General features: G+C 37.4%; 2 protein-coding genes across 3 annotated transcripts in view; both read right to left on the bottom strand.

Moving 5' to 3' along the window:
• Window positions 1-10,184, bottom strand: part of scfd1 (sec1 family domain containing 1) — a 16,855-nt gene extending 6,671 nt beyond the window's left edge. Inside the window, exons 1-13 of the mRNA XM_007578129.2 lie at window positions 10,079-10,184; window positions 8,362-8,432; window positions 7,704-7,792; window positions 6,642-6,732; window positions 6,192-6,314; window positions 4,998-5,085; window positions 3,826-3,915; window positions 3,106-3,161; window positions 2,548-2,633; window positions 1,569-1,668; window positions 1,228-1,367; window positions 363-453; window positions 183-256 (exon numbers count right to left, since the gene is read on the bottom strand). Of these exons, the coding sequence (XP_007578191.1) occupies window positions 183-256; window positions 363-453; window positions 1,228-1,367; window positions 1,569-1,668; window positions 2,548-2,633; window positions 3,106-3,161; window positions 3,826-3,915; window positions 4,998-5,085; window positions 6,192-6,314; window positions 6,642-6,732; window positions 7,704-7,792; window positions 8,362-8,432; window positions 10,079-10,109 (1,130 nt within the window). The 5' untranslated portion in view covers window positions 10,110-10,184. The remainder of the gene's footprint in view (window positions 1-182; window positions 257-362; window positions 454-1,227; window positions 1,368-1,568; window positions 1,669-2,547; window positions 2,634-3,105; window positions 3,162-3,825; window positions 3,916-4,997; window positions 5,086-6,191; window positions 6,315-6,641; window positions 6,733-7,703; window positions 7,793-8,361; window positions 8,433-10,078) is intronic.
• A 1,566-nt stretch (window positions 10,185-11,750) lies between these two features.
• Window positions 11,751-22,612, bottom strand: g2e3 (G2/M-phase specific E3 ubiquitin protein ligase). 2 transcript variants are annotated; one of them, XM_007578131.2, is made up of 17 exons: window positions 22,466-22,612; window positions 21,380-21,450; window positions 20,379-20,476; window positions 19,558-19,659; window positions 19,284-19,408; window positions 18,021-18,189; window positions 17,118-17,224; window positions 16,476-16,589; window positions 15,521-15,645; window positions 15,311-15,404; window positions 15,041-15,211; window positions 14,814-14,968; window positions 14,487-14,671; window positions 14,224-14,396; window positions 13,772-13,811; window positions 13,474-13,645; window positions 11,751-13,323 (listed from the first exon to the last, which is right to left on the bottom strand). In XM_007578131.2, the coding sequence occupies exons 1-17, from the start codon at window positions 22,495-22,497 to the stop codon at window positions 13,034-13,036; spliced, it is 2,223 nt and encodes a 740-aa protein (XP_007578193.1). In that variant the 5' UTR covers window positions 22,498-22,612; the 3' UTR covers window positions 11,751-13,033. The 2 variants fall into 2 exon arrangements, with proteins under 2 accessions (XP_007578193.1, XP_016519598.1); XM_016664112.1 differs by lacking the exon at window positions 22,466-22,612 and adding an exon at window positions 22,380-22,457.
• Window positions 22,613-22,980: the final 368 nt, after the last annotated feature.

The following is a 22,980-nucleotide window of genomic DNA, read 5'->3' on the forward strand; positions in this document are numbered from 1 at the left end:
GTTTTGTTTTGTTTTTTTCATCCAGACAGCTTCCCGCGCCCCCCCCTGCAATAATACGGCGCCCCTCCTAGGGGGGGCGCCCCACAGTTTGGGAACCTCTGCTCTAAGCAAAGTAACATGAATCTAGATGGAGATCCATGGACTATTAAAGCATGGCTCTCCTCTTCTCTGTTCCTTCTCACCTGACGGCTGAGGTGAGCTTGGCTGTGTTGTCTGACAGCATGCTGATGGCTCCTTCATCCTCGCCGTCCAAACCCTGGACAAGAACACATCTGTCGTTAGTAAACTTCAATCAGTGTCAGACTGAAAGATTTCAGTAAAGAGTGGTTTTTAGGTGTTGCGCGTGTTTGTGTGAGGCTAACCATAATGCTTTTCAGCCGTTTGACCTCGTCTTCCTGGGCTCTGTATGCATCAAGCTCTTCCTGGACCGACTCTGCCACCTCTGGGAATGGACTGTTAGAAAGACAGCAACATAGCAACAGACAGGCAACAGGCGTTTTTTTATTTAAATAAGGTATAGAAACCAAACAGTGTCAGAAACCTCAGTAATTAAAGGGGCAGGTGGTGCCATTTTAAAGCACAATCAAGCAACTGTTAACTTCAGCTGTTAAAAAAAATTCTATATACATCAAAAATTATATGTTATTTTTGATATATATATTGTACACTGTTACGTTGTAACCCTGTAGCAACATTTTTAATCAGCATTGTACTGAGAGGTAGCTCCTAAAACTCAGCAGATGAGCAGTTCCACCAGATGTTTGCTAATTGCTGCCGGCTAGTCTGAAGAAGGAGAGCTGCTCTGTGAGGCAGAAGCTGGGAAACTCAGAAACTGCAGCTCTGAGGAGGAGCTGTGTCTTGGAGGCGGAGCTAGGTCCACCCAGGTATTTTGCACAGATGAATGGTTGCCATGGAGCATAAAGGATTTATCAAACATGCACGAAAAAAAATCAAGGCAACATTCCAGGTGTGTTTTTGATGAGGGAATAACATTATAATATCTCCTAATACTCAATTTTACATGATACTGTCCCTTTAATGACCTCAGATATACAGAAAAAAAAATCACTTATTAACTTCAGGACAGAACAGAATCATCTAGTTCTCATCTAGACATTAAGGTACAAGCTACGTGAAATTTGAAGTCAAATTGTTCTAAACTTGATTTAGAAAATGGCGGTTAAAACTCCTGGTGATCTTTGTGAAACATGTTGTTTAGGAACTGACCTGCCCTTGTGCTTCTGCCAGAACTTATCAGCAGCAGTGAGGTCATACGTCTTCTTGGTCTTTTTCTTTGGTCTGGCGCCAGCGTGTGATGGATCGGTCCCCCCTCCCTCCTCCATCATCACCCTATTCAGATGGAAGTCCTGATGGACACAGAAAACAGGTCATGTTTAGTCTGCATGTCTACCAAGAGCTGAGACATTCTAAAAGGTTTTAGTATAAAACGGTTCAACGTTAAAAAAAATGTTTTAAATCACTGATTAATTGATCCATCTGTAAATTTAATTTTTAATGCAGTTTGTTCTGCATTACATGAAACATTTTACTCAGACAGGCCAACTCACCAGGACATCATGGATCAGGGCCTGATAGGTCCAGGTGTGGTGAAGGGGCGTGGCCATGTCCATGTTGCGGTCTGCTAGAACCAGAAGGGGCCTCTGGAAACTGGTAAGGACAAAATCCATCATGGGTTATGGAGATCACAGAGCAACATGTCTGACCTGTTACAGAACATCACATCATCTCTCTCTAGTAAACATCTTTTGTATTTTCAAGTTTCAGATTCAAACAATCAAAGTTTTTTTCAGCAGCTTGTATTTTTTGCTCAAATATTCAATCATTAGCTCTACGCTGTTGTTAAAATCAACCTAGTCCTGGGCAATAAATACATTTTTCTGTTTTTGAGAATTTAATTTTTGGAGAATCAGATTGTTTTTTTCCATCAATGCTCTCTGAGTTTCCACAATTCAGAGTGATGTCAGGTCACACAGCAACTACTATCTATTTTGGCAAGTGTGTTTTACAGCTTCTATTTATTTCAACTATAAATTCAGGTCAACCCACAGAATGAAAGATTTAAATAATAGCAAGTTTTTAAATATATTTGCTGTAATTTTTTAAGGGAAAAGTTTGGGATTTTTTAAAATTAAAATCAGAAATTAAATTTGGGATAGTAGTTCTGTCTCTCTTTTTCTCATAGTTCAGGTAGCATTTATTAACACTTTACAAATCCTCCATCACGTTCAGCCCTAAAGATCCATCTATTAAGTTATGCTTTCAAGCTAAATGTGCTAATGGTTGCTGATAAAGATAATAATTATGTACACAGAGTGAGTGAAAGATGAAAGCTGGTTCTGTTGATATTTACACTTCGGCACAAATCAGTTACAACAACAGTGACGGTACTGAAATATAAAATGCTAAACTTTAATAAAAAGTTAAAAAGTCACATTAGCTTCATTGTCGTTAATTTGAGCAACTCAACGATTGTAATGACTGATTAAAATCTAGTTTAACATAAAAAACATTCTACTGTTCACCGACCTGAACTGTCCGGCAGTCATACTGTCTCCGGTAAACAGACTATTTCTGGCGTCCCGCAGGTTCTCACGGAGCTTTTTATCCAGCTTCTGTACACACAACACAATATACACAAAATACATCGATCTGTTGGAAATTCTTACTAAACAAAATCAAATGTCTCCTGTTCAATACGGTATAATATCCCTTGAAAATGGAGAACTTAACTGCAGACAAAGATAAGAACATAAAATAAAAATGAAAACTAAAAGTGGAAAAGATTCACTGCAAATGCTTCATTCCTGAACATGCTAAGCTTCCTGGTCTGTTGAAACACATTTAGAGAGAAAAAAAATGACAGAGACACCAAACAATCTCTCTTTAACCCATCTATTCATATTCAAAGGGTTGAGAATATTTTTGGTGTATTTTTGGTATATGATCAACTCATATGATTAAAAAAAGAAATTAGGCATATTGGAACATATCAGGAATGTAATTGGAAATGTTTAGCTTTCACAACACTTCCAAAACTTCCTCCAAAAGTGTCAGAAGGTTTCCAGCTTCTATCTGACAACTTACCACAGCCACCATCTCTGCAGCGTTTCCCCTGGGGCATCGGATGATTGGCACTGCACCTGAATCACAATGTCACATACCGATTAAATGTCAGAAATTTCATAAACCTGGTTACTTTTTACCCTGCATCTAAACAGGAAAATGCTTTGGTAAAGGTGATCATAACATCTAAACATTATGCAACACGGAGGAATCTCAGCTTCCATGTTAGATCTCAGAGGTAAAAGGACATTTACAGCAAAACGAGAAGCTGATTTGAGAGATCATTGACTCCATGTACAGATAACTACGACTCAAACAATTTAACAATATATAATTAGTTTTATTAGTAGTACTTAAGAATAAATAGACAAATCTTTGAAAAACAGCAAACATTTACATGTTCCAATTTAAATGAAACAAGTGTTAAAAAATGTACAGATGATAATAGTCACCTATCTATTGTCAACTTAGCAACTTTGAAAAAAGTCAATATCAGCCAAAATCAGATTTGGAAGATCAGGCTTTATAAAGATCAGTGATCGGCCAAAAAGAAACTGCAATCAGTGCAATTCTTATATTTTCTTTCAATTTGCAAAATTAAATGTATATGCAACTTGATGGCATGGTTTCAGTTTATTACATCTCCTTTTTAAAATAAAGTGCATCTAAGTGCAGTCGCAGGTGATCAGTGTGCATTGTGTGAGTGATTCCTCTTCTTTAGCAGTATGTAATGGTACTCACCCAGAGTAACAAAGAAACAGAAGAGGCTGTCTACGATGGTGTCCATTATGGCCTCCATGTCTGTGTCTTGGATGTCTGCTCTGTTGATGGCTGCACAGGTAAGAAAGGCAGAGGAGGCTTACATTAACTAGGCCAGAACTGTAACTCAGTTGTGTATGTGTTTTAGAACGTTGTTCAGGAAAATGGAGCAGCATTGAGAAGTTTGAAAGGTCAATATTTCCTTTAAAGCAGACGTCAGCACAATGATTGTTTATGACCTCAACTGAATGCTGTTTAAATAACACCTCACTTTTGATTCCAACAGAGCCTTTATGCATAAAGTTGAGGTTAAATGATTACAAAAAATCCCACTCATATGACTGAGTGATGGTTGCCGTCTACAGTTACACCTCTGAACCTGAGTGTTGGAAAACATTTAAGACTCATCACATGTGTTCAGGCTTTTATCAGTCCCTCCATCATGAAGAATGTGATGTTGTTATCTTTTGACAATACATTGACCTCACCAAGAAGAACATTCAGTTCAGCATTGATGCAACAGCATTGATCGGCCAGATATCAGAATTGACCAATTTTCTCCTGACTGGTTTTGATTGGCGATCATCATAAAAGACTGTTAACTCATTAAATACATGCATCAAAAGTAAGAATCCCACTGTTTTTTTGTTGTTGTTGCTTAAAAACACCTCAACATTTACGAGTAAAGTACTTTGACTTCACTTTTTTGCTTGAATAAAAATCAGACAGTGGTTAGGGACAGATGCTTTGATGTAGAAATGGGAAAAATCTCGAAATTCCTTAATTTTCTGTTGGATAGAGTCAATGAAAGAATCTACAGCACATGTTTTTCTCTATTATGTTACATTCTTTGAGGAAAAAAAACAGAAGTGGTAAAAAATTATAATTTGCAAGTTATAGCTGCAAGAAAACTGGAAATTGCAGGGGATGAATGATCAAAGTCTGGTCATTCCAGTACAACTTAAAAACCCAACTCCTACAGACAGCTTCTAGCCATAGTTCCAGTTATAGAGCTGAAAAATCCATGCTATCCCAGAGGAAAAAACTATTTCAGAGCTATGACTGGAAGCAGATTACAAGTGAGAAAAGTGGAGTGTCATTACTGAGGTCACATAGAGATATAACAAGAAAAGATGTATATGACTGTATATTACCATGGTAAGAGATGAGCTCTTTGTTTTGGTGGCAGAGGATGAACATGTCATCTTCTAGGGTGATGAAGTTCAGGTACTGATCAAACACCTGCAAAATAAACACTATTAATATCAATCCACCGAAAATATAGGAAAACCTGTAACATGGCTTCTCATCTCATCTGCAGCTTATAGAAAACTAGATATGTACACTTTGTTTTTTCTTTTCAAAGCTAGTGGGTGTAATCAGATGCGTACAATAGTCTGGAAGTTAAAAAATAAAAATCAGAAGGAAACCTCTGTAAGAAAATGTTCTAGCTGTCTTCTCTGAGTTTATTTGCACACAGCAGTTAGTGAGACCTGGATCCATATGATCCCTCAATACTGATGCTGATGCCAGGGCTGAACTGGACCACAGTACCGTCTCATTACATCCTCATAGTAATGATTGGTAGCTTACATGTTTGTAACCAGGGATGCACCAATTCACTTTCTTCACTTCAGATACTGATACCAATCTGATAGACAAAAATCTGAGTTGAATTGACTTAGAACTTTCATTTGTTCAGTTAGTGCAATTAGGAGTAGAACAGCCAATGTAAAATAAATAATAAAGAAACTGAAACTGACAAAAACAAACGGTTGGCTTCTTTGGTTAAACATGTTTAAAAAAAACTGCAAAAAAACCTTTAAAAATAATTCAGAACGTGCAATTAGGAGATCTAAATATAATATAAAATAAATAAAGCATGATCTTGGTAAGAGCATAAAGCATAGAATTAGACTGAATAGATCTGCCCTTATGGATTGGGAACATTGTCACCGTTACTCCATCTAGAATTTTTTTCAGTATCAGATATTAACATGGGATCGGTACATCTCTAATTGTAATGACATTTTCTCATTATCAATCCAAAACTTATTATATAGTTAATACAAGTTATTACCATCCAATAAGTCCATCTGATGATATGAACATATCTGTATCTGATTCTCCTGTGTTTAAACATAACATATTCAACTAACACATGGCTAACATCAAACAGTAAATCAAAGGAAAGGACAAGACAGGACATGATCTGCTTGGTAAGTTCCACAATGTCCCTCAGAAATCAGTTCACTTCTATTAAGATGTTCACTGTGTCTACAACATTTTTAACAGAAACAAACTGAACTCTAACAAAGCCTAAAAACGGCTGATCTAAGCACAGTTACCTTGGTGACTTGGCTGACTGCATTAGCAGCCAGAGCAGCACTGGCAATGTCCTCCAGTTTACTCCGACTGATGGCAGAGATGAAGTTCAGGAAGTACGACTCATACAGCTGGCTCCTCAGATCCTACACACACAAAAGTTACACACAAAATGCCACTATGTCACACGTTGTTATTTAGCCACTAAATCCAGTGTGGTTCAGAAATTGATAATATATACTCAACAAAATTCTAAACGTAAAACTATTTTTCAGCTGTTTTGTCCCCACTGGGCATGAACTGAACTCAAAGATCTGAAACACAAAAGACCTCTTTCTCTCAAATATCGTTCCCAAATCTGTCCCAGAACCAGTCAGTATCTGGCCTGACGAAGGCTGACGCATCGCCTTCACTTAGACTTAATCATCAAGCTGAGTCATGTTTCAGGTATCAGAGCTAAAATGTGGGAGCACCTGACAGATCCTGTCGATGTTCTCCTCTGTGGGCATTAGGAAGTAGATGGCAGGAACGTCGGGAATAGGATCTCTGTCTGAGTGAAGAAGACTACACATACAAAAATAAGGTGTAGCAGAACACTGTTTACATAAATACTACAAAAAACATAACTTTGTATTAGTGCTCAGTGTATTTTAACCAGCAGATTGGATCCTCTTGTAAGTTACAGTCCCTTTAAAATCCAAACAATGATTTTCATTTTTGCTTTTTAACAAACCTAAAAGCATTAAAAATGCTTTTCTATTTATAACATCTAATTTCAATGGTACAATTTCAAGACATAATAGTTGCTAGGATATTATTTTCCTGAAACAAATCAAGAAGCTGTGTGTGAAAAATGAAGTTAACCCTTTCTAATTTATATTAAGAGGGCATCTGCTGCAGTTGATCTAAGTCTTTGACTAATTCTTAGCAAAAAAAAAGGATAGTTAAATTTCTGCTTAAATGATTAACCATATTAAATATGATAAATCAAATACTGAAATAATCTAAGTTAGTAATCTATTAATCATTAACTGGAGCATACAGACTCAAAAACGGCCATATGCTGAAAGAACAACACAATGAGAGCAGCAATTAAACCCAAATTATTTATTCAGGAAGGATTTTAATACTAAGTAGCTTTATAACGTTTTATTACAAATTTCAAACTTTTACATTTTTTCTCTTTGTTATTTTTGTTTGTTTTTTTTTAAGCGATATTGCTAAAGCCTGGCTGACTGTTTTGTACAGGGCTATAAAAAAACAATAAGACTGACTGCAACACCTTGAGCAGGTGGAACCTGGCTTTAAAACCCCTTTATTAGCAGCCATGTTGCCTCATGCAAATGAATCATCTCTAAAGCCCTCTCCCTCAATCCTAGCTGTGATGAAGAAGAGTCAGACAAAAAGTAGATCATTTTATATAACTGTAGTTGGTGGCAGAAATATTTTAGAGTTGTTGGCTTCCATGCAGAGGCAAGTCAGTACTGTAGAAGGCACAAATCCAAGTAATAAAAATACAACAGTATATTTCTTACAGATGAAGAGTGATGCCCATGTCTCGCAGTTCTTTGACGGACAGCAGTGGAGAGATGATATCTTGACCAAATCTGTCGTATATTAACACCTGCAGAAAATCAATCATGTAAACATGAGATGCCCTGTGTTGTATTTTCTCCTTTGTTCTGCTGCTTGGGAGTCTAAAATGTGGTGGTGGCTTGTTGGTAACAGCATTCTTTTATTTGTAGAAAACAATTGTACTGTACAACTGTGGCTAAGGGTTTGAAACTAACGTCCATCTTGTTTTCTAAAATTCTACTGCCTACAGAAGTTTAACATAGATTTCTTATCTATGAAAGGATTTTATTCTGAAAAATTCCACATTTATACCATGGGATACTGCATATGAGCTCGGGGGTTAAATTTTGATTGATGACAACGCATTCTGCTTATCAGTGCTCAACTTTGCTACAATTTTTGGCTTTGTTTCTGTTCTGTTCTGTTCATCACCAACCAAAATCAGAATCGGCAGACCAGGATTTTTAAAGACTGGTGTTCAGCCAGAAAACTGCACTCAGTGCACCCCTAGAAGGGACGTATCATTATTTATTAAGGGACCACCCTACTAACTTTATGTCTGTGACTTTAATTGACCCAGCACAGGAGAAATGAGTGGCCCAGTGACCAAAGTGTTACCTTCCATACTGGCTCAGCTGCTGCGTTCTTCAGAGGAGGAGTGTTGAAGTTCAACATTCGCTTTAAGGCGACTGCAGAAACACAAAAACACCATTTACTCTCTCAACAAGTGCTCAGCTGAGCATCTTCTCATCATAAATATCTTCAACTGAAAAGATACATAAATCAGAAACTGTTCTTGGTAAATAAAGCACATAGAGTTTTTTTTACTTTTAAAGTTTTAAATGGGTTAGCCCCCCCTTATCTTTGGGACCTTTTAAATTTCCAGTCTGTGTCCAGAACTTTACGATCAAATAATCAGTTATTACTTACAGTTCCTCGAACTCGACTTAAGAGGAAAGGAGATCGAGCTTTTTCTGTTGCTGCTCCTGTTTTATGGAATAACTTACTTTTCCAGATTAGATCTGCCCACAGCCTGGATCATTTTAAATCGCTTCTTAAAACTCATTTTTACCCTTTGGCATTTAATTGACATATTGTTTTGTGTTCTGTTTTGTCATTTGTGTTGTTTTTGTACAGCACTTTGGTGCAGTTTTATACCTGTTGCAAAGTGCTATATAAATAAATTTGACATTGACATTAGAGGACAGGTTTTGGTTTTTAGAGAAATCTTTGGGACATATGCAACCTTACATTTATTTTATGCAATTGCCATGGGACTGGCAATTCTCTAATCTTATTCCTACAGAAATTCCAAAAAGGAACCAAAAACAGCAGCACTTTGTCTCGCGACAGCAATGGAGAGATGATAAATTAGAAAAAGTAACAGATCAAAATTTAAAGACAGATTTAAATAGCCAAAATGTTCCAGAATCACAATTAGCACCACTTTGTACAAATCCCATGTAAGGTTGGTAGGTAATCTTTTCAGTTCACTAAAATCTTTCTTTTGAATGGCAGTATTCATGTTTTGGAGCCGTCCATCCTGAGTCAGAGCATCAATCTGATTTTAGGTCCCTGTGAAGGGATCAAAACATTAGGGGGGGAATAGACATAATGTGAACTAAATTGTGTACAATAAGTGATCTTTTCTCTCATTTTCTTTTTTTTATTCCTTTTTAATAGCTTTGGCTACAACGGTAGCTGAATATATATTTGGGTGTCAGATCTAAAAATGTTCCATAGGAATGAAATTTGATATATTCCTGCTGAAATGTTTTGACATTTTATGTCCCCTTTAAAATTATGGGTAATGATGATGACTGTCGGACCACAAGTAAATATCAGAATTAGACTTATACTTTTACATCCCACGACTTAAAGAAATATAATTTAGGGATTGTCGGCAACATAATGTATGGATGTATGGATAGATTTCTTTGTAGATCCAGGAGTTTCACGTGAACACTTGTGTTTGAAATACATGAAGCCTTCAGCGTTAGCAGCAGGCTAGGACCATCTAGTTCTTCCGCTTGAAACCATTCACCACAAACAGCTGACACACTGCCGCTGCGACTGACACTTTCATTATTAGGAATTTAATACAAGTGGCAGATAAGCTAAGGCAGTTTCTCCCGTAAAGCCGCTGCTACGGGAAGCGACTCCACCGGCGGCTAGCTTGTGAAGCAGGCGGGCTATGAGCCAGTTAGGAGGCTGACACGCAGTTACAGATGCTCAGGTTCTGACCCGGGTCTTTCAGAACAGCCTGCCAGTAATTTGGCTGCCCTCCTGGCGCACAGGAGTTTCTACCAGAAGGAAAAAAAATACTTTCGCTCACCTGTTTGCTTTTCTCGGACAGATGTCGCCATGTTTTATGTTGATAATGATGACGAAACCATTGACGTGGCAGCAGCCTGGACGGACGTAGTCCTGCTTTAGAGATTAGTGGATTGCGAAGAGGTATCACTCTGGTTCTTTTCCTGGAAACTTCACTGTGTTGGATCGAGTCATCACTCGTTCTACACTGGTACGTGTTGTAATTTGCAGTATATTAGAATGTCATTGAAATGCCAAAATTATTTCCCTAATTTAATTTAAATAGTGAAACTCATATATTATATAGCAACATATTGATATTGCTAAAGTGCTTATTTTTCTCAAGTGGAACGCATGATTTGCATTAAATTTAAAGATTATGTTCAGTTTCTCACAAAAAGACATCAAACCAAGTTTTTTTCCGCTATTTTCATTAACCAATATTTTACTACTTTTATGGTCCCATGTACCTGATTGTACTGTATTATAACTAAACTACACTCTGTCATTTCCATTGACTACACTGAATTTAAATGTACTAAATCAAATTAATTGAATCAAATAAACATGAATTATATCTTCTGTTATTCAATTTGAAGTTCCCTAAAGTACGTTGGGCATTTGTTATATAAATAGACATCAAATTTTAATTTTAGAATTAGAAGGCTATAGGTCAAATTCCAACTTCCTCCTGTCTCATGACGATGTGGCCCAGAGCAAAGCACTGGACCCCAAAATGACCGCTGATTTGATCATTAGTTTGTTCACGTTTGTGAGAATGAAAGGGTGAATGTAGCCAAGTTGTCCATTTATATTTCAGTCCTTTATTTCCTGTCATTTTGATGACTGTGGCTTACAGATCATGAAAAATCCAAATTCAATGTCTCAGAAAATTAGTATAAATACTGGAGACTCGTGGTGTCACAGCTTAATCAGCATGTCAAAAGAACATTTCTAAAGAAGTTGGTTGCTCAGTGCTTCATCCAAGTATTTTCATAGAAAGTTGAGCAGAAGGAAAAAATGTGGTATAAATGAACATATTTTTCAAAAATCTGATGTTGGTTTGAAATATCCCTTTTTATACCATACCATACCAACTTTATTTATTAAGCACTTTAAAACAACCACAGCTGATACAAAGTGTTGTACATTAAAAAACAACAATAAAAAAAACAAAACAACTCTTAGTTTAAAAACAAATATACAATTTAAAGCTAAATCCCACTGGAGTTGAAAGCCAAGTACAATAGATGATTTTATAGATTTTTATGTCGTATTTAAATATTCTGAGACACAGAATGTTTTTATTGGTGAGTCGTAATTATCAACAGCAAAGTAATTAAAGTCTTGAAATATTCCATTTTATGTGTAATCTAAATACAAGTTTTACTTTCTGAAATGGGTGGCGACAAAACTATTCTACACAATATATTTTCTTAAAGATCCACCTTTAGATGGCTCATCTTAAGATGTGGCATTTAATTGGAATTGGTAGAGGAAACGTTTCATTACTACCTTTCCTTACGGCTAAGGGAAAAAGTATTTTCTCATAGAATACCTACATTTTGTAATTTTGTTTCTATTACTTATAAATATTTTTAAACTGACAATGTCATTTGAATTCTTTCATTTTTAGTTCCAATTCTTCGTACTTTTCGAAGTTCAAACATCCTTCCAAAAATCAGACACAGAATGAAACGCAGAACAAGAATTAGATTTTATGAAAAGCAGAAAAACAAACATGGGGAAACTAGCACCTAATTTCAAAGCATATATAAAGTAAGCACTGTACAAAATACAAGAGACGCACATGAAAAAAGTGTTGCAAAAAAACAAAAACTAACAGAATTAAAATCTGTAATATGAAATGATTCAGACGTGGAAGCGCAAAAATCCAAAAATAGATGGTGATAAAACCAAAGGAAAATCCAGTCCTCAGCTTTGGTCCGTGTTGCTGCTCACGCAGTACAACTGAAACAGTAAAGCCAGTAATAAAAGCTAAATCAGTTAATTAATGCCATGAAAATACCTTATTCTGAACAAATCTTAAGTTTGAGGGACCATAATTATATAAAAACTGTTGCTAATAAGAACTTTTTCTTCAATAGATCCATAGATGTTTTTTATTTTACTGCATCTATTTTTAAATGCATCATGTTCCCCCCCAAAGACAATCATTTAAAAACAGTTTCCTGATTGTCGTACTAGAGTTATGGATGCCAAATGCTACTCTAATTTTGACAAAAATAAAAACAAAACTAAAGCTGTTTTTCAGATGAGGGTTGTCTGTTGAGAGAAAACGGTTTTCCAGTTGGAGCTAATAACTGGTCCCATAACACATTAACAAGGCTTTGAATGAGTTTGCACTATTACGTCTGCAAACACTAGTTTAACCTGAAACTTGACAGCTTTACTTTGGGAGTGTCAAACAGGATTAAGAGACATAGTTCTATGTTTTGGCTCAAGATGCATAATATATTAAAAATAGCATTCATAGCAATATTAGTGAGAACAATCTTGCAACCCCAAAAGGTTGCTTGGATACTGTGATTGGCAGGCTATATTAAATTTTTGTACCACCCTATGTGGTACAAATATTGACATATTGAGAAGGTCAATCACAACTGATACCGTCATCACAATATTTGAAAATAATTATGGCAATGTCATGTTTTCTTGATATTGTGCAGCCTTGAACTGGCAGAAGATGAAGGAGAAACATGACCATAAACCACTCCTACTCATAGATTCAAAACCTCATCAATTTGAGTTAAAGGTGATCAAATCTGAAAGGAATTTCTTTGTTTTGAACCAAAATATGACCAACATGCTAAAGATTATATGGAGTGTCTCTGGAACACTGAGGTAAAAAAAAGACCAACTTTAGAAAATAATACAGTATATTTAACAGTCAAAAGTCCACTCCACAGAGGTTGGCATGAGAAACAGATCGTCTCTGTTTTTCCGTCGCCCACACCTAAGACCCTGAAGGGAACAGGTGCATATGATGGCTGATGGCCTGCTCCATGGAGCTTTTAAAGGCCTTGTAGGTGGAAGTAACAGGCAGGAGGAGGTGGTTGGTCGCTGGTTTGCACTGAGGGAAAAGCCCGTCATCCCACCATTCCACTGCGTTCTCCATCTGCTCCTCCAGCCTGACATGGTGGAGGAAGGAAATGGAGGGAGGTGGGCAGAGGCCCACTGCTGGAAGCTCATCAGCTCCAGTGACAAAATGAAGGACGTCGTGAAGGGAGATGGAGCTCCTTCCAACTGGGGACATGGACACCATGTTTTAAAAGGTTTTTTTAGAAATAATCTACGTAAGCTTCAGATTTAATCTGGAAATATTTTTATTTAAGCTTGTTTTGAATCTAGAGTATTGATAATGATTCAGGAAGCAAAGTTAGATGAACATCCTACCCTCACACTCCAGCAAGAAGTGTCTCCAGAAGGAGACGATAGGCGTCTCTAGGTTCCGTGTCTCCTGCTGTTCTGAGAAGTTCATGGTGAAGAGCCGGTCGAGCGTCTCGGCAGTCATCACTTCTCTAGCATCACAGAAAACACCGAAGAAGATGGATGGGAAGAGCTGAACCTGGATCAGATCAAACAAGTTCAGATTTTCCTCAGTCTAACTCCTGATTGTGACATCTTTGTTAAATGCTGTTGCTGTTTAACTGAAGGGTTTGTACTAGTGTAATGAAAATCAGCCTTAAGTCACCTGATCAAATACACCCAGCGTGTGCAGGCCTTCTCGTAACCTGCAGGTGGAAAAAAAAAACAAAACTGTAAAGTTATTAAAGGAGGTTCGAATTTTTGAAGGGCAATTTTGTTTACAGAGACTTCATAATTCATTTTATTTATAGCTTCGGTTTTATGTAGTTTTTAATTTTCCTCTTATTTGTTGTTGTTGGTTGCTGTGTTTTATTTTGGATGTTTAAAATATCTTCAGGTTTCAATGTTTTGTACAAAATTAAAATTTACTACTCTTTGAGAGAGCAAACTTGTATTTTTATCCCATTATCAATATTTTACTTGAAAATGGTCTCAAAACAATAATATTATCGTTTATCACAATATTTACCAAGCAACTTTGCCTAAAAATATTTGCTGTTGTGACAGGCCTACTCATGATTGTTCAGCTTCACCTCCACCTCGCCGTATTTTCCTCACCTCTGCAGAGGCAGCTGCATCCTGGTGATCATGGTGAAGCTGACCAGATCTTCCACCAGAGTCTCTCTCTCATCCAGACTGGTGACTGGTCTGTTGCAGCCTGCCAGCTCCAGGAACTCCCAGCTTGCTTTCATCACTTCCTTCAGCTCATCTAGAGACTCGGCGGCTGCAATCTAGATGGACACACACCAGCTGGTCAGCCTTCCCCGTCAGGGGCCTCTGTGAGGGATGCCTCAGGGCGGCGGACTCGGCCCTGCACTCACCCGGTGGACTTGCTGGGTGAAGTGTGTTTCAGGGGTCATGTGGTTCAAACTGAGGGGGCAGTTGGCTGGATAGTTAAACAGACACTGGTAGAGACCGTGGGAGAAAAAACCAATAGGTGGACCACCGTGGACCAGACAGAGAGCCAACAGGGAGCCTATGTCAAAGTACAGATCCTCACGCAGAGCTAAATAAAACACACACACACACGTTTCATTTACGGATGTCATTTGTTTCCACAGTCCACAAAACCAACACAGAGACACCAAGGAGGCTGTCAGCTTTAGTCATCCTGCATGACACATTCCAGATAAAGTCCGTCTGCTCACCCTGGGAGTCCAGTGCCAGGTTTTTGGATCCGCTTGGGCCCTCAAACACCACGGAGTTCTGGATCTGCTGCATCAGTAGATCCAGGAAGTACTTTCTGGTTGCGTCTCCAGTGCGGTGAGTGCTGGGCAGGGTCAGGTGCTGCTCATCTTTGAACCTGGAGACAGAGAGTTGGCAGATGAAGAAAAGAAATAGCAGAACACATCTGAAGTCAAGAACGAATGTTTACCTGACAGACAGTGAGTGCGTGGGGTCAAAATTGGTCCTTCTGACCAGGTCCAGGCCAGCTGATAGAGCCTGGTCTCTATGGACCTCCACCTGGGCGCTGACAGGACTAGGGTGAGAAAGTAAAGACCTTAGGAGCTCCTCAGGTGAGTCGGGTCTTACACGAGTACACGGTCTAAAGAAAAACAAAAAAGAGAGAGAGAGAAATGAAGAATAAAAACAATAATGAATCGAGCAGGTGGAGGCAGAGCTTTGGAGCGTTTCATGTGTGTACCTTTTACAGCCTAACGGGGAGGTCAAGGGCGTCAGATGGCGCTTGGACAGTAAGCTTCTCTTCTGGCCACTCTGAGGTGATGCAACCAGAGATGCTGGAGCAGACAAAAACATGAGGTTTAAAACTGCTGCAGCAGGAATGTTCTATCATTAACCAGAGCAGAGGAGACGACATGCAGATGTAGGCACACATAAATCACAGAGAACTGACCTTTCCCATCCGTTGCATTTATGCAGTCGATGCAGGCCCAGTCTGTGGTGTTCAGCTTTAGATCTGAACATTTCCTGTGGGTTCCTCTGGATCCACAGAGGCAGCATCGGATCACCTCGAACCACCTGGAAACACACCAGACACTGAAGCTGCACAGTTTCAGTGTCTGTCAGCATTTCTGATCTCCTTCTGAGACCAGCCCCTTCACCAGTTAACACTGCTGAGTCGTCTCAGCTGAAATGAAGTCTAATTGCTCAGCTTGCACAGTAAAAATATTGAAGGGATGTTTTTGTAATATTTCAAGCTGCATATTGAACTCAACTGGTAACAGGATTAATCTAAATAAAGCTGCAGAAATTTACTTTCATAAACAATGTGAGGTTTTCTTTTTACATATTTGTTAAAACTTTCGCCATGTTGCGGCAGTATAATACTGACAGATAATCAGTGAAAAAAATGAGCTCCGCTTCCCTGTGGTCCTACTGCCATCCGCAGAAATAAACCGCTTGGTCAGAAACAACCAATCAGAGGCAGGAGGATGGCCCTAGCGCTGTCAATCACTCTCCTGTACACGCTGCAGTTATGCTAGTGACAGAGAAACAACTTATTGTCGCAGGAAAACTGTTTATCTCCAGTCATAGGTGGTCACGCTAACTAGCCTTAGCATTCACAGAGGAGTATACTGTGAACCAGCTGTAGTAAAGAGCAAGGTGTAGAGTGTGAGCAACACATACACAAGAGTGACTGACAGTGCCAAGACCCTCTTCCTGGCTCTGATTGGTTGTTTCTGAACAGGAATGGTGTAATTCTACTACAGAAATACAGCATTCCTGTTTCAGTCCCAAATATCACAAGGATACCAGGACCATGGTGATTTAAATTTTATATAATTACAGAATATACATCGTCAGTGTCAATGTTTTTATGTTTACAGATCTAGCACAACATGATGTACCCCTTCTTAGAGTATGTGCGTCCCTCGTTGCAGAGGCAGATAACAGAGTCACAGTGATTGTAGACCTCCAGAAGCTCAGAGTATGCATTTGCCTCCAGTTCCCATGATGCATCTCTGCACAGAACAAAAAAAGAAGAAGAAATTCTATGTACATTCTTACTCTGAGCAGTTTCATAACCTGCGGTTTAAAGGCTGGATAGATTAGTGAATGCAGTAATTGCAGTTACAAAGGATTGCTTAGACTTGATATTTTGTAGGTTTCTATATTCTGTGTCATGCACACATGCATGATGCAGCTGACAAACAACAAGATAAACTGTCCTCTATGCTCAAAGCTCATCTACATTTTCAGTGTCTTAGATCTTTAAACTCACAGAGGGTAATGAAGAAATTATGAAATGATAAAGCATAATAATAATTAATACAATAATTATAATAAGAAAAATAAGCAGAAAACATGTGATTTAATCATAACTGACATTGTTATTGCAATTTAAAGCATTAGAATTGCCATTATTTTATTTTTTTTTAAAGTCAATTAAATAATGTACATATTTTCAGAAAAAAAGTGTAAAATACTGTAATATTTAAGCTATAAAACAGGTTCATGTTTACTGCAGATGTAATCTAGTTAATTGTTACCTTTCTGGGATGTATATCCCCATTCTGACCATCTCCTGCTGGAAGTTCTCCTTGTTGTTACAGAGAGTACATCTGAAGAAGAAGAGTCCCGCGCTGTGGGCCTGATGCTACACACAGAAAATCAGTCAGAAAACACTTTGGTTCCTGCAGGGATTTATTTAGTAATGGACTAAAATGTCCTAAGTAGGATTAGGAAGGTAGAAAACAGAAGAGGATTAACATTAAGGCGGCATGTACAATACAATAAAATAAATGAAAAATAATCTAACTGAGTGCCACTAATTTTAAAGACACAGTCCCAACCTGACTGTTTCCTTTATTTAAATATCCTGTGATATTTAGAGTTTTCAGCTTTTTTTCAGGATGCTCATATGCAACAGCTTTTTAACTTCAGATGTTTACTTTATAACAAAAACTATTGTAAGAGCAGGTGAAGCTGTGACCGAGTCAATAAATCACTGACAATCAGCAAGAGGAGCAGATGTACTGAACTCCTAGATTTCTTGTGTTAGCCATAGTTTCCTCTAAAGAAAGCTGAACAGGCGACATCACTTTGCATCGGAATGCTGATGCTGGGTTTACATAAACAGAAAGAACAGTTAACTGAACTCAAAGGTAAGAGTTTCAAGCTGATGAGAAGAATAAAGCTTCAGGATGTCCAGCAGGCCAGAGGACTGTCTTCTCCTGAGTATTGTGCTACAAAACCTTTCAGGAAAAAATGAAGAAAAAAAAAAAAGCTAAAGAAAAAAATCTGCTTTATTCAGAATCAGCAGGTCAGGCTTTTTAAAAAGCCAGAAAACTGCATCTGCTACACTCCTATTAATTAGGTCACATTTCCAATTAAAAGCCTTTCAAATGTATGTTTACTCTAAAATGCTGAAGTAACTGTGGGCCATATGTTACCTGCACACAGTCTCTGTGGAACCAGCTGCCATGGCAGGACGGACACTTGAGGACAGAGTAGGACAAGACAGGCTCAATAGAGTCTAAACATATTGAGCAGGACTGAGGAAGACTGAAGTCTGAGTCAACGCAGAGAGATTGAGTTGGACTGTGATCCTGACAGTAAGACCTGCAGATGAAAAAACACATTCAGGTCAATATTGTTACAGCCTTTCACATTGTAAGCAAGATTTTTCTTAAGAGGTTCAATTTTGAATTCAGCTGTTTGTTCCATATAAGTTTCATGTGTTTCCTGTTCAACACCTGAGCTTCCCAACCCTGAAAAATCTAATTTAATCTGGATTATTTTTCATCATTCCTAATTGACCAAATCTGACTAAACGTGAGTTTGCTTTAAAGGCATTTTAACCCTAATATTCTATGCAAGAATGGATATGTATATTGTTTGTACAATCTTTATGCACATTACTGCAGCAGTTTATAAATAAGTTACATTCATGCTAAACTATTCCCCACTTCCTGGTCATTGGCAAATGTCTTCTCACACTTGCAAATCAGATGTGATCTTACAAACATACGTTAATCATGGGCTTCATTAGTTGCATTATGGGATACCTGAAATATCTGGACAATTAGGGGAGAGAAATCAATTAAAATCAGAAATCGGATATGAATAGAAAAAAAGTTGGAGATTTTATTTTTAAGCCAAATTGCCCAGTCATGCTTATTGGTGATGTGTCATTCCACACCGAAAATGTATCCAAAGACCAGAAAACTGCTAAAATAGGTCAGAACAGTCTTCAGATTTCAGCAAGTCAAAATAAGACTTTTTAAGATAGAGTCTGTGTGTGACTCAAACTATTGTCTGACAGAAAAGTCCAGCGAGATAAAAAGAGGAAGTACATACTAAACTACATCTTGCACAAGTAAATTTAAGACCTGAGATTAATGTATTTGAGGCAAACTTACATTTTTTGAAATTAATAGAAGATCATTTTAAGGCCTTAATTCTCAGTTGTCATGAAGGAGCTGAATAATCCCAGAAGTCATTTAAAGCGTGGAATCTGGAGAAATCAGCTGTAATATTAGTTTTATAGAGCTAATTAAACCATTCTTGTTGGACTTGTTTACTACAGTATAACAACAAATTTAATGTGCAGAGTGGGGGACCAATTTGATTGCAATGTTAAGTGTATGTTAGTGTTGGATGACTAGCTGAGTGTTTCTCTCTACATCTGAATGGTGTTTGGTGTGGCCACTTACGGGAATATTTCGTTGTACTGTGTGATGAACATCAGCTTCCTCCCACAGGGGAAGTGCACCACCTTCCTACAGCTACTGACATTGCAGCCAACACATGCGCCCTTCTTCTTACAACCATAGCATGTCTGGAGCACATGAACGACACACAAATTAAAGAGTTTCTCTGTTAAAGTCAATTTTAAATGTTAAATAGCCAAATTTCCAACTGTCTCCTGACTTTTTAGAATCTTTCAGACGAAACAACTGATATGTGTCCACCCTACTTAGCACTCACCATCCGAGCTGCCCTCCTGATCTCCTGTTTGATGTCATCCACCAGGAAACCAAACACACCCTCGTTCTCTTCTCCTCGCTGGTAAACTCCACTAGACGTCAGCTACAGAAGACAAGAGAAAGCTCTTTGACAACAGGTAAAAATGAACCGATATTACAGATATTGTAAAAATTATGCATTTCACTACACTTTTGACACCTTGAAAAAGCTGACCCCACAGCTGACTTCACCACTGCTTCACTTAAACTCTTCACACACATGACCAGACAAATACCTCATGACCAAACTCCTCCCCCTCGTTCAGAAACAAACAGCAACAAGATGTTAATGTTACTATTATCCGATATGATATGCTAAAAATTGACTAATATTGTCCAATACTAATGTTGGTGCCGATATATTGAAGAGAAGAATAAAAAATAAACAGCAGATGAATCTGCAGAAGTAAGACAAGCCACAGATCCTGCTGCTCTGATTGGGCAACTGGGATTTCATCCCATAGACAATTGAAACCAGAAGTTTACATTCACCGAATAAAAAAAAGAAACAAATTGTTTTCCTCACAAAACATGGTGTGAGGTGTGAAGTCTTATTTCTGAAGTGAAATAAAACCAAACTTATCTTGTTTTAGGTCAGTTAGAATTACCATCTAATTTCTATTAGCTGAAAGCCACAATATTGATAAAAAGAATGTCAGATATTAATATTGATTTATCTATAATCAGTAAGTACAGGTGTACATATCGGTATATATAAACTTCTGGTTTCAGCTGAATCTGTGAACACTGAATCATGTACATAAAAAGTTGATGAAAACCCACCAAACAGAAGTAATGGACAGAGAATTTGTGCTCTTCGAGTTTGACCTTTTCCCCAAATAAGGCCGGGTCATCATCACTGCATCTGCACAGAGCACAGCCTGGAAACACACAAAATTATAATTCAAAATCAACATAATCAAATTCCAATCACAAATTCACACAACACATTTCCACTTTTGATCCTTTTCTAGTTAATACTGAACAATGAACAAAGTCTAGAATCTCTCGTTAACTTAGAAGAAAGTTACAACAAAACAAACCACAGGTGATCCATGTTTCAAACATTTTTTGTATGACTATTCAAAAAATAGTTTTTCTGTTGGAAAACTAAAGTTATGTGTTTCCTAAGTGGCAGGTCACCCCTGTAAAGGTCAGAAATATGTTTTAATGCTCTGTCACTTTTATGCAAATAAGCTGTAGTCCCCTCAATGATTACCATGTTTACACTCACACATTATACACATAAAAAAACTGTAGACAGATACACAATTTGCAACCATACATCTTTGACCAAACACTTCCATCATACTTTGCCTCAGCCTTCCTTTCCGCCATGGAAAATGTGGACCTGATGTTTTATCACAATATTTCTAACCTAAATGTTACAATAAGAATGATTTATTACTACGTTTTTGGTAACTGCATGGCTGTGATAGTGTGTCACAGCAATTACATGGTCCCGCAAACACAAATATTGCTCTTGGGAAAACATTCCCATTTGACATGTGCTTCTTTAGGACGCCAGTCACATAAAGAAGTGCAATGATATTTATTTGTATCTTTAGTGAAAATACAGTGGAGGAAATAGCAAAACAAACAATCCCAACAATATGGACAGTTTTGGGAAAATTTAGAGATCATTAATTGCAATAAGACATTTCTCACAATAAATAATACATTTTCTGTTACTACACCTGCAGTTTTACATGGAAACACTGATTTATACACAGCTAATTCGGTGTTAGTGGAAACAGTGGTTTTCATGATTACACATCACATACAATCTTCCTGTTTGCCGGACTTGTCAGCTTCCTTTAACCTTCTTGACTTCTTCCTCATGATGGTATCCAACCTGTGGAGACATGATAGACACTGATGACATTTAGTGAACAATCACCACACTATACAATTGCCATACAATAGATGGCGCTGTAGGTTGCTGATATTATAAAAACAAAATGAAAATGGATAACAGGGCTACTTGTGAGCAGGAGTGACTGTGAACAAACCTAAAACTCTTTGCATCTTGATTGCTTTACATAATAATAGACTCACCAAGCAGTTTCTCAAATCAGGCAAAAACATGAGCAACTCAATTAAATTTAATAAATAAAAGTTTCTTTGAAATTGTTTGTGTAAAATGAAGCAGCAGAATAATCATAAACATTTCCAGATCCATAAAGCTTTAGTTTCTAGAACAACTTCCTATTACCAAGTGGTCAAGTAAAGAATTAACTGTGGCACCAAAATATTAGAGGAGCAGTGGGATGGAAATTATTTATGCTTTTCATCTTGTAACATGTTCCAAATTTGATATATTGATAATTATAATTGTATTGTGACTAATGTGTAGCAAATCCACAATTTTATAACAGAACTTCTTATTTTGTTGCACATAAATTGTAAGGTAATAAACTGGGACACGGTTATAAAGATCCACTGATTAGGCTTTTCATGACCAAATCCGACCTGTGCTGCAAGTTCTTTAAATTAACAGTAGTTCAGCAGAAAATAAAGGAATTCCAAGATTATCCCCATTCATACATTATTTTATATAGTCATTGCTTCCAGTTGGTGATTAATCAACCAACACTGGGTGGGGGGAAAAAAAGAGGTGTAGCTACTAAACAAAGAGGTAGCACCATAAAATACTGCTTTAACGCCGAGATAAACCCTAGCTAAAATTAAAACACAATCTTCAGCTATATTTTGTCAAATCAAACGTAAAGACCTGCACATTAGAAAGATTTTCTAAAATGTAAGCGAAGTTTTCTCGCCCACCTTTGTCGACCTGCCTATTTGTAATAGTGAAGAGCCAAAACCCTCCGTTATAGTGAAAATGAAGAAATGTTCTTCCTTTCGCCTACCTTACCCCCAGATGAATATCTTTAGTCTGCATTCATATTTTGCTCTTCTTTTGAAAGTGCATTTTTCTCGCTAGTCTGTTTACTCTTAACGATGTCCACTTTTAAATTTCCCTCTTTCAAAACAAGGGAAACCCATTTCCGTTTCCGGAAATTTCTGTCCAACTGAAAACATTCTGCTCCCCCTTTCGTCAGGAGCGAGCACAGCAGCCAAATGACAGTAATTTATGACAGTTGTTCCATTAATTGCAATTCTGAAATTTGTTTCTCATATTAGTATATTTGAGTTCTTTATTGCTGACTTTAAAAAGTCAACAAAAATAAAATTTGCATTGAAATAACAAACTAGCTTTCAAAATTAGCATTTTATTTTTGCCAGATTTAAATCAATATTCCTGAGAAGACTTTAAGTGCGTTTAATAGCTAAAAAACTGTAAATGTTTAAGAAAATTCGTGAAATTCAAACAAATCGTTAAGAGAATTTTATTCAGATTAATTAATTAGTTAAGGCATTGTTC

The sequence above is a fragment of the Poecilia formosa genome, unplaced genomic scaffold (assembly GCF_000485575.1).
Source record: "Poecilia formosa unplaced genomic scaffold, Poecilia_formosa-5.1.2 Scaffold468, whole genome shotgun sequence".
Lineage (NCBI taxonomy): Eukaryota > Metazoa > Chordata > Actinopteri > Cyprinodontiformes > Poeciliidae > Poecilia > Poecilia formosa.

Coding starts and splice junctions, on each gene's coding strand:
- g2e3 (XM_007578131.2), bottom strand. CDS start 22,497: ATGCAGACTAAAGATATTCATCTGGGGGTAAG. Junction 16,590..17,117: donor GGGATATACATCCCAGAAAG/GTAACAATTAAC, acceptor TGTTCTGTGCAG/AGATGCATCATGGGAACTGG. Junction 14,397..14,486: donor TCACCCAGCAAGTCCACCGG/GTGAGTGCAGGG, acceptor GTGTCCATCTAG/ATTGCAGCCGCCGAGTCTCT.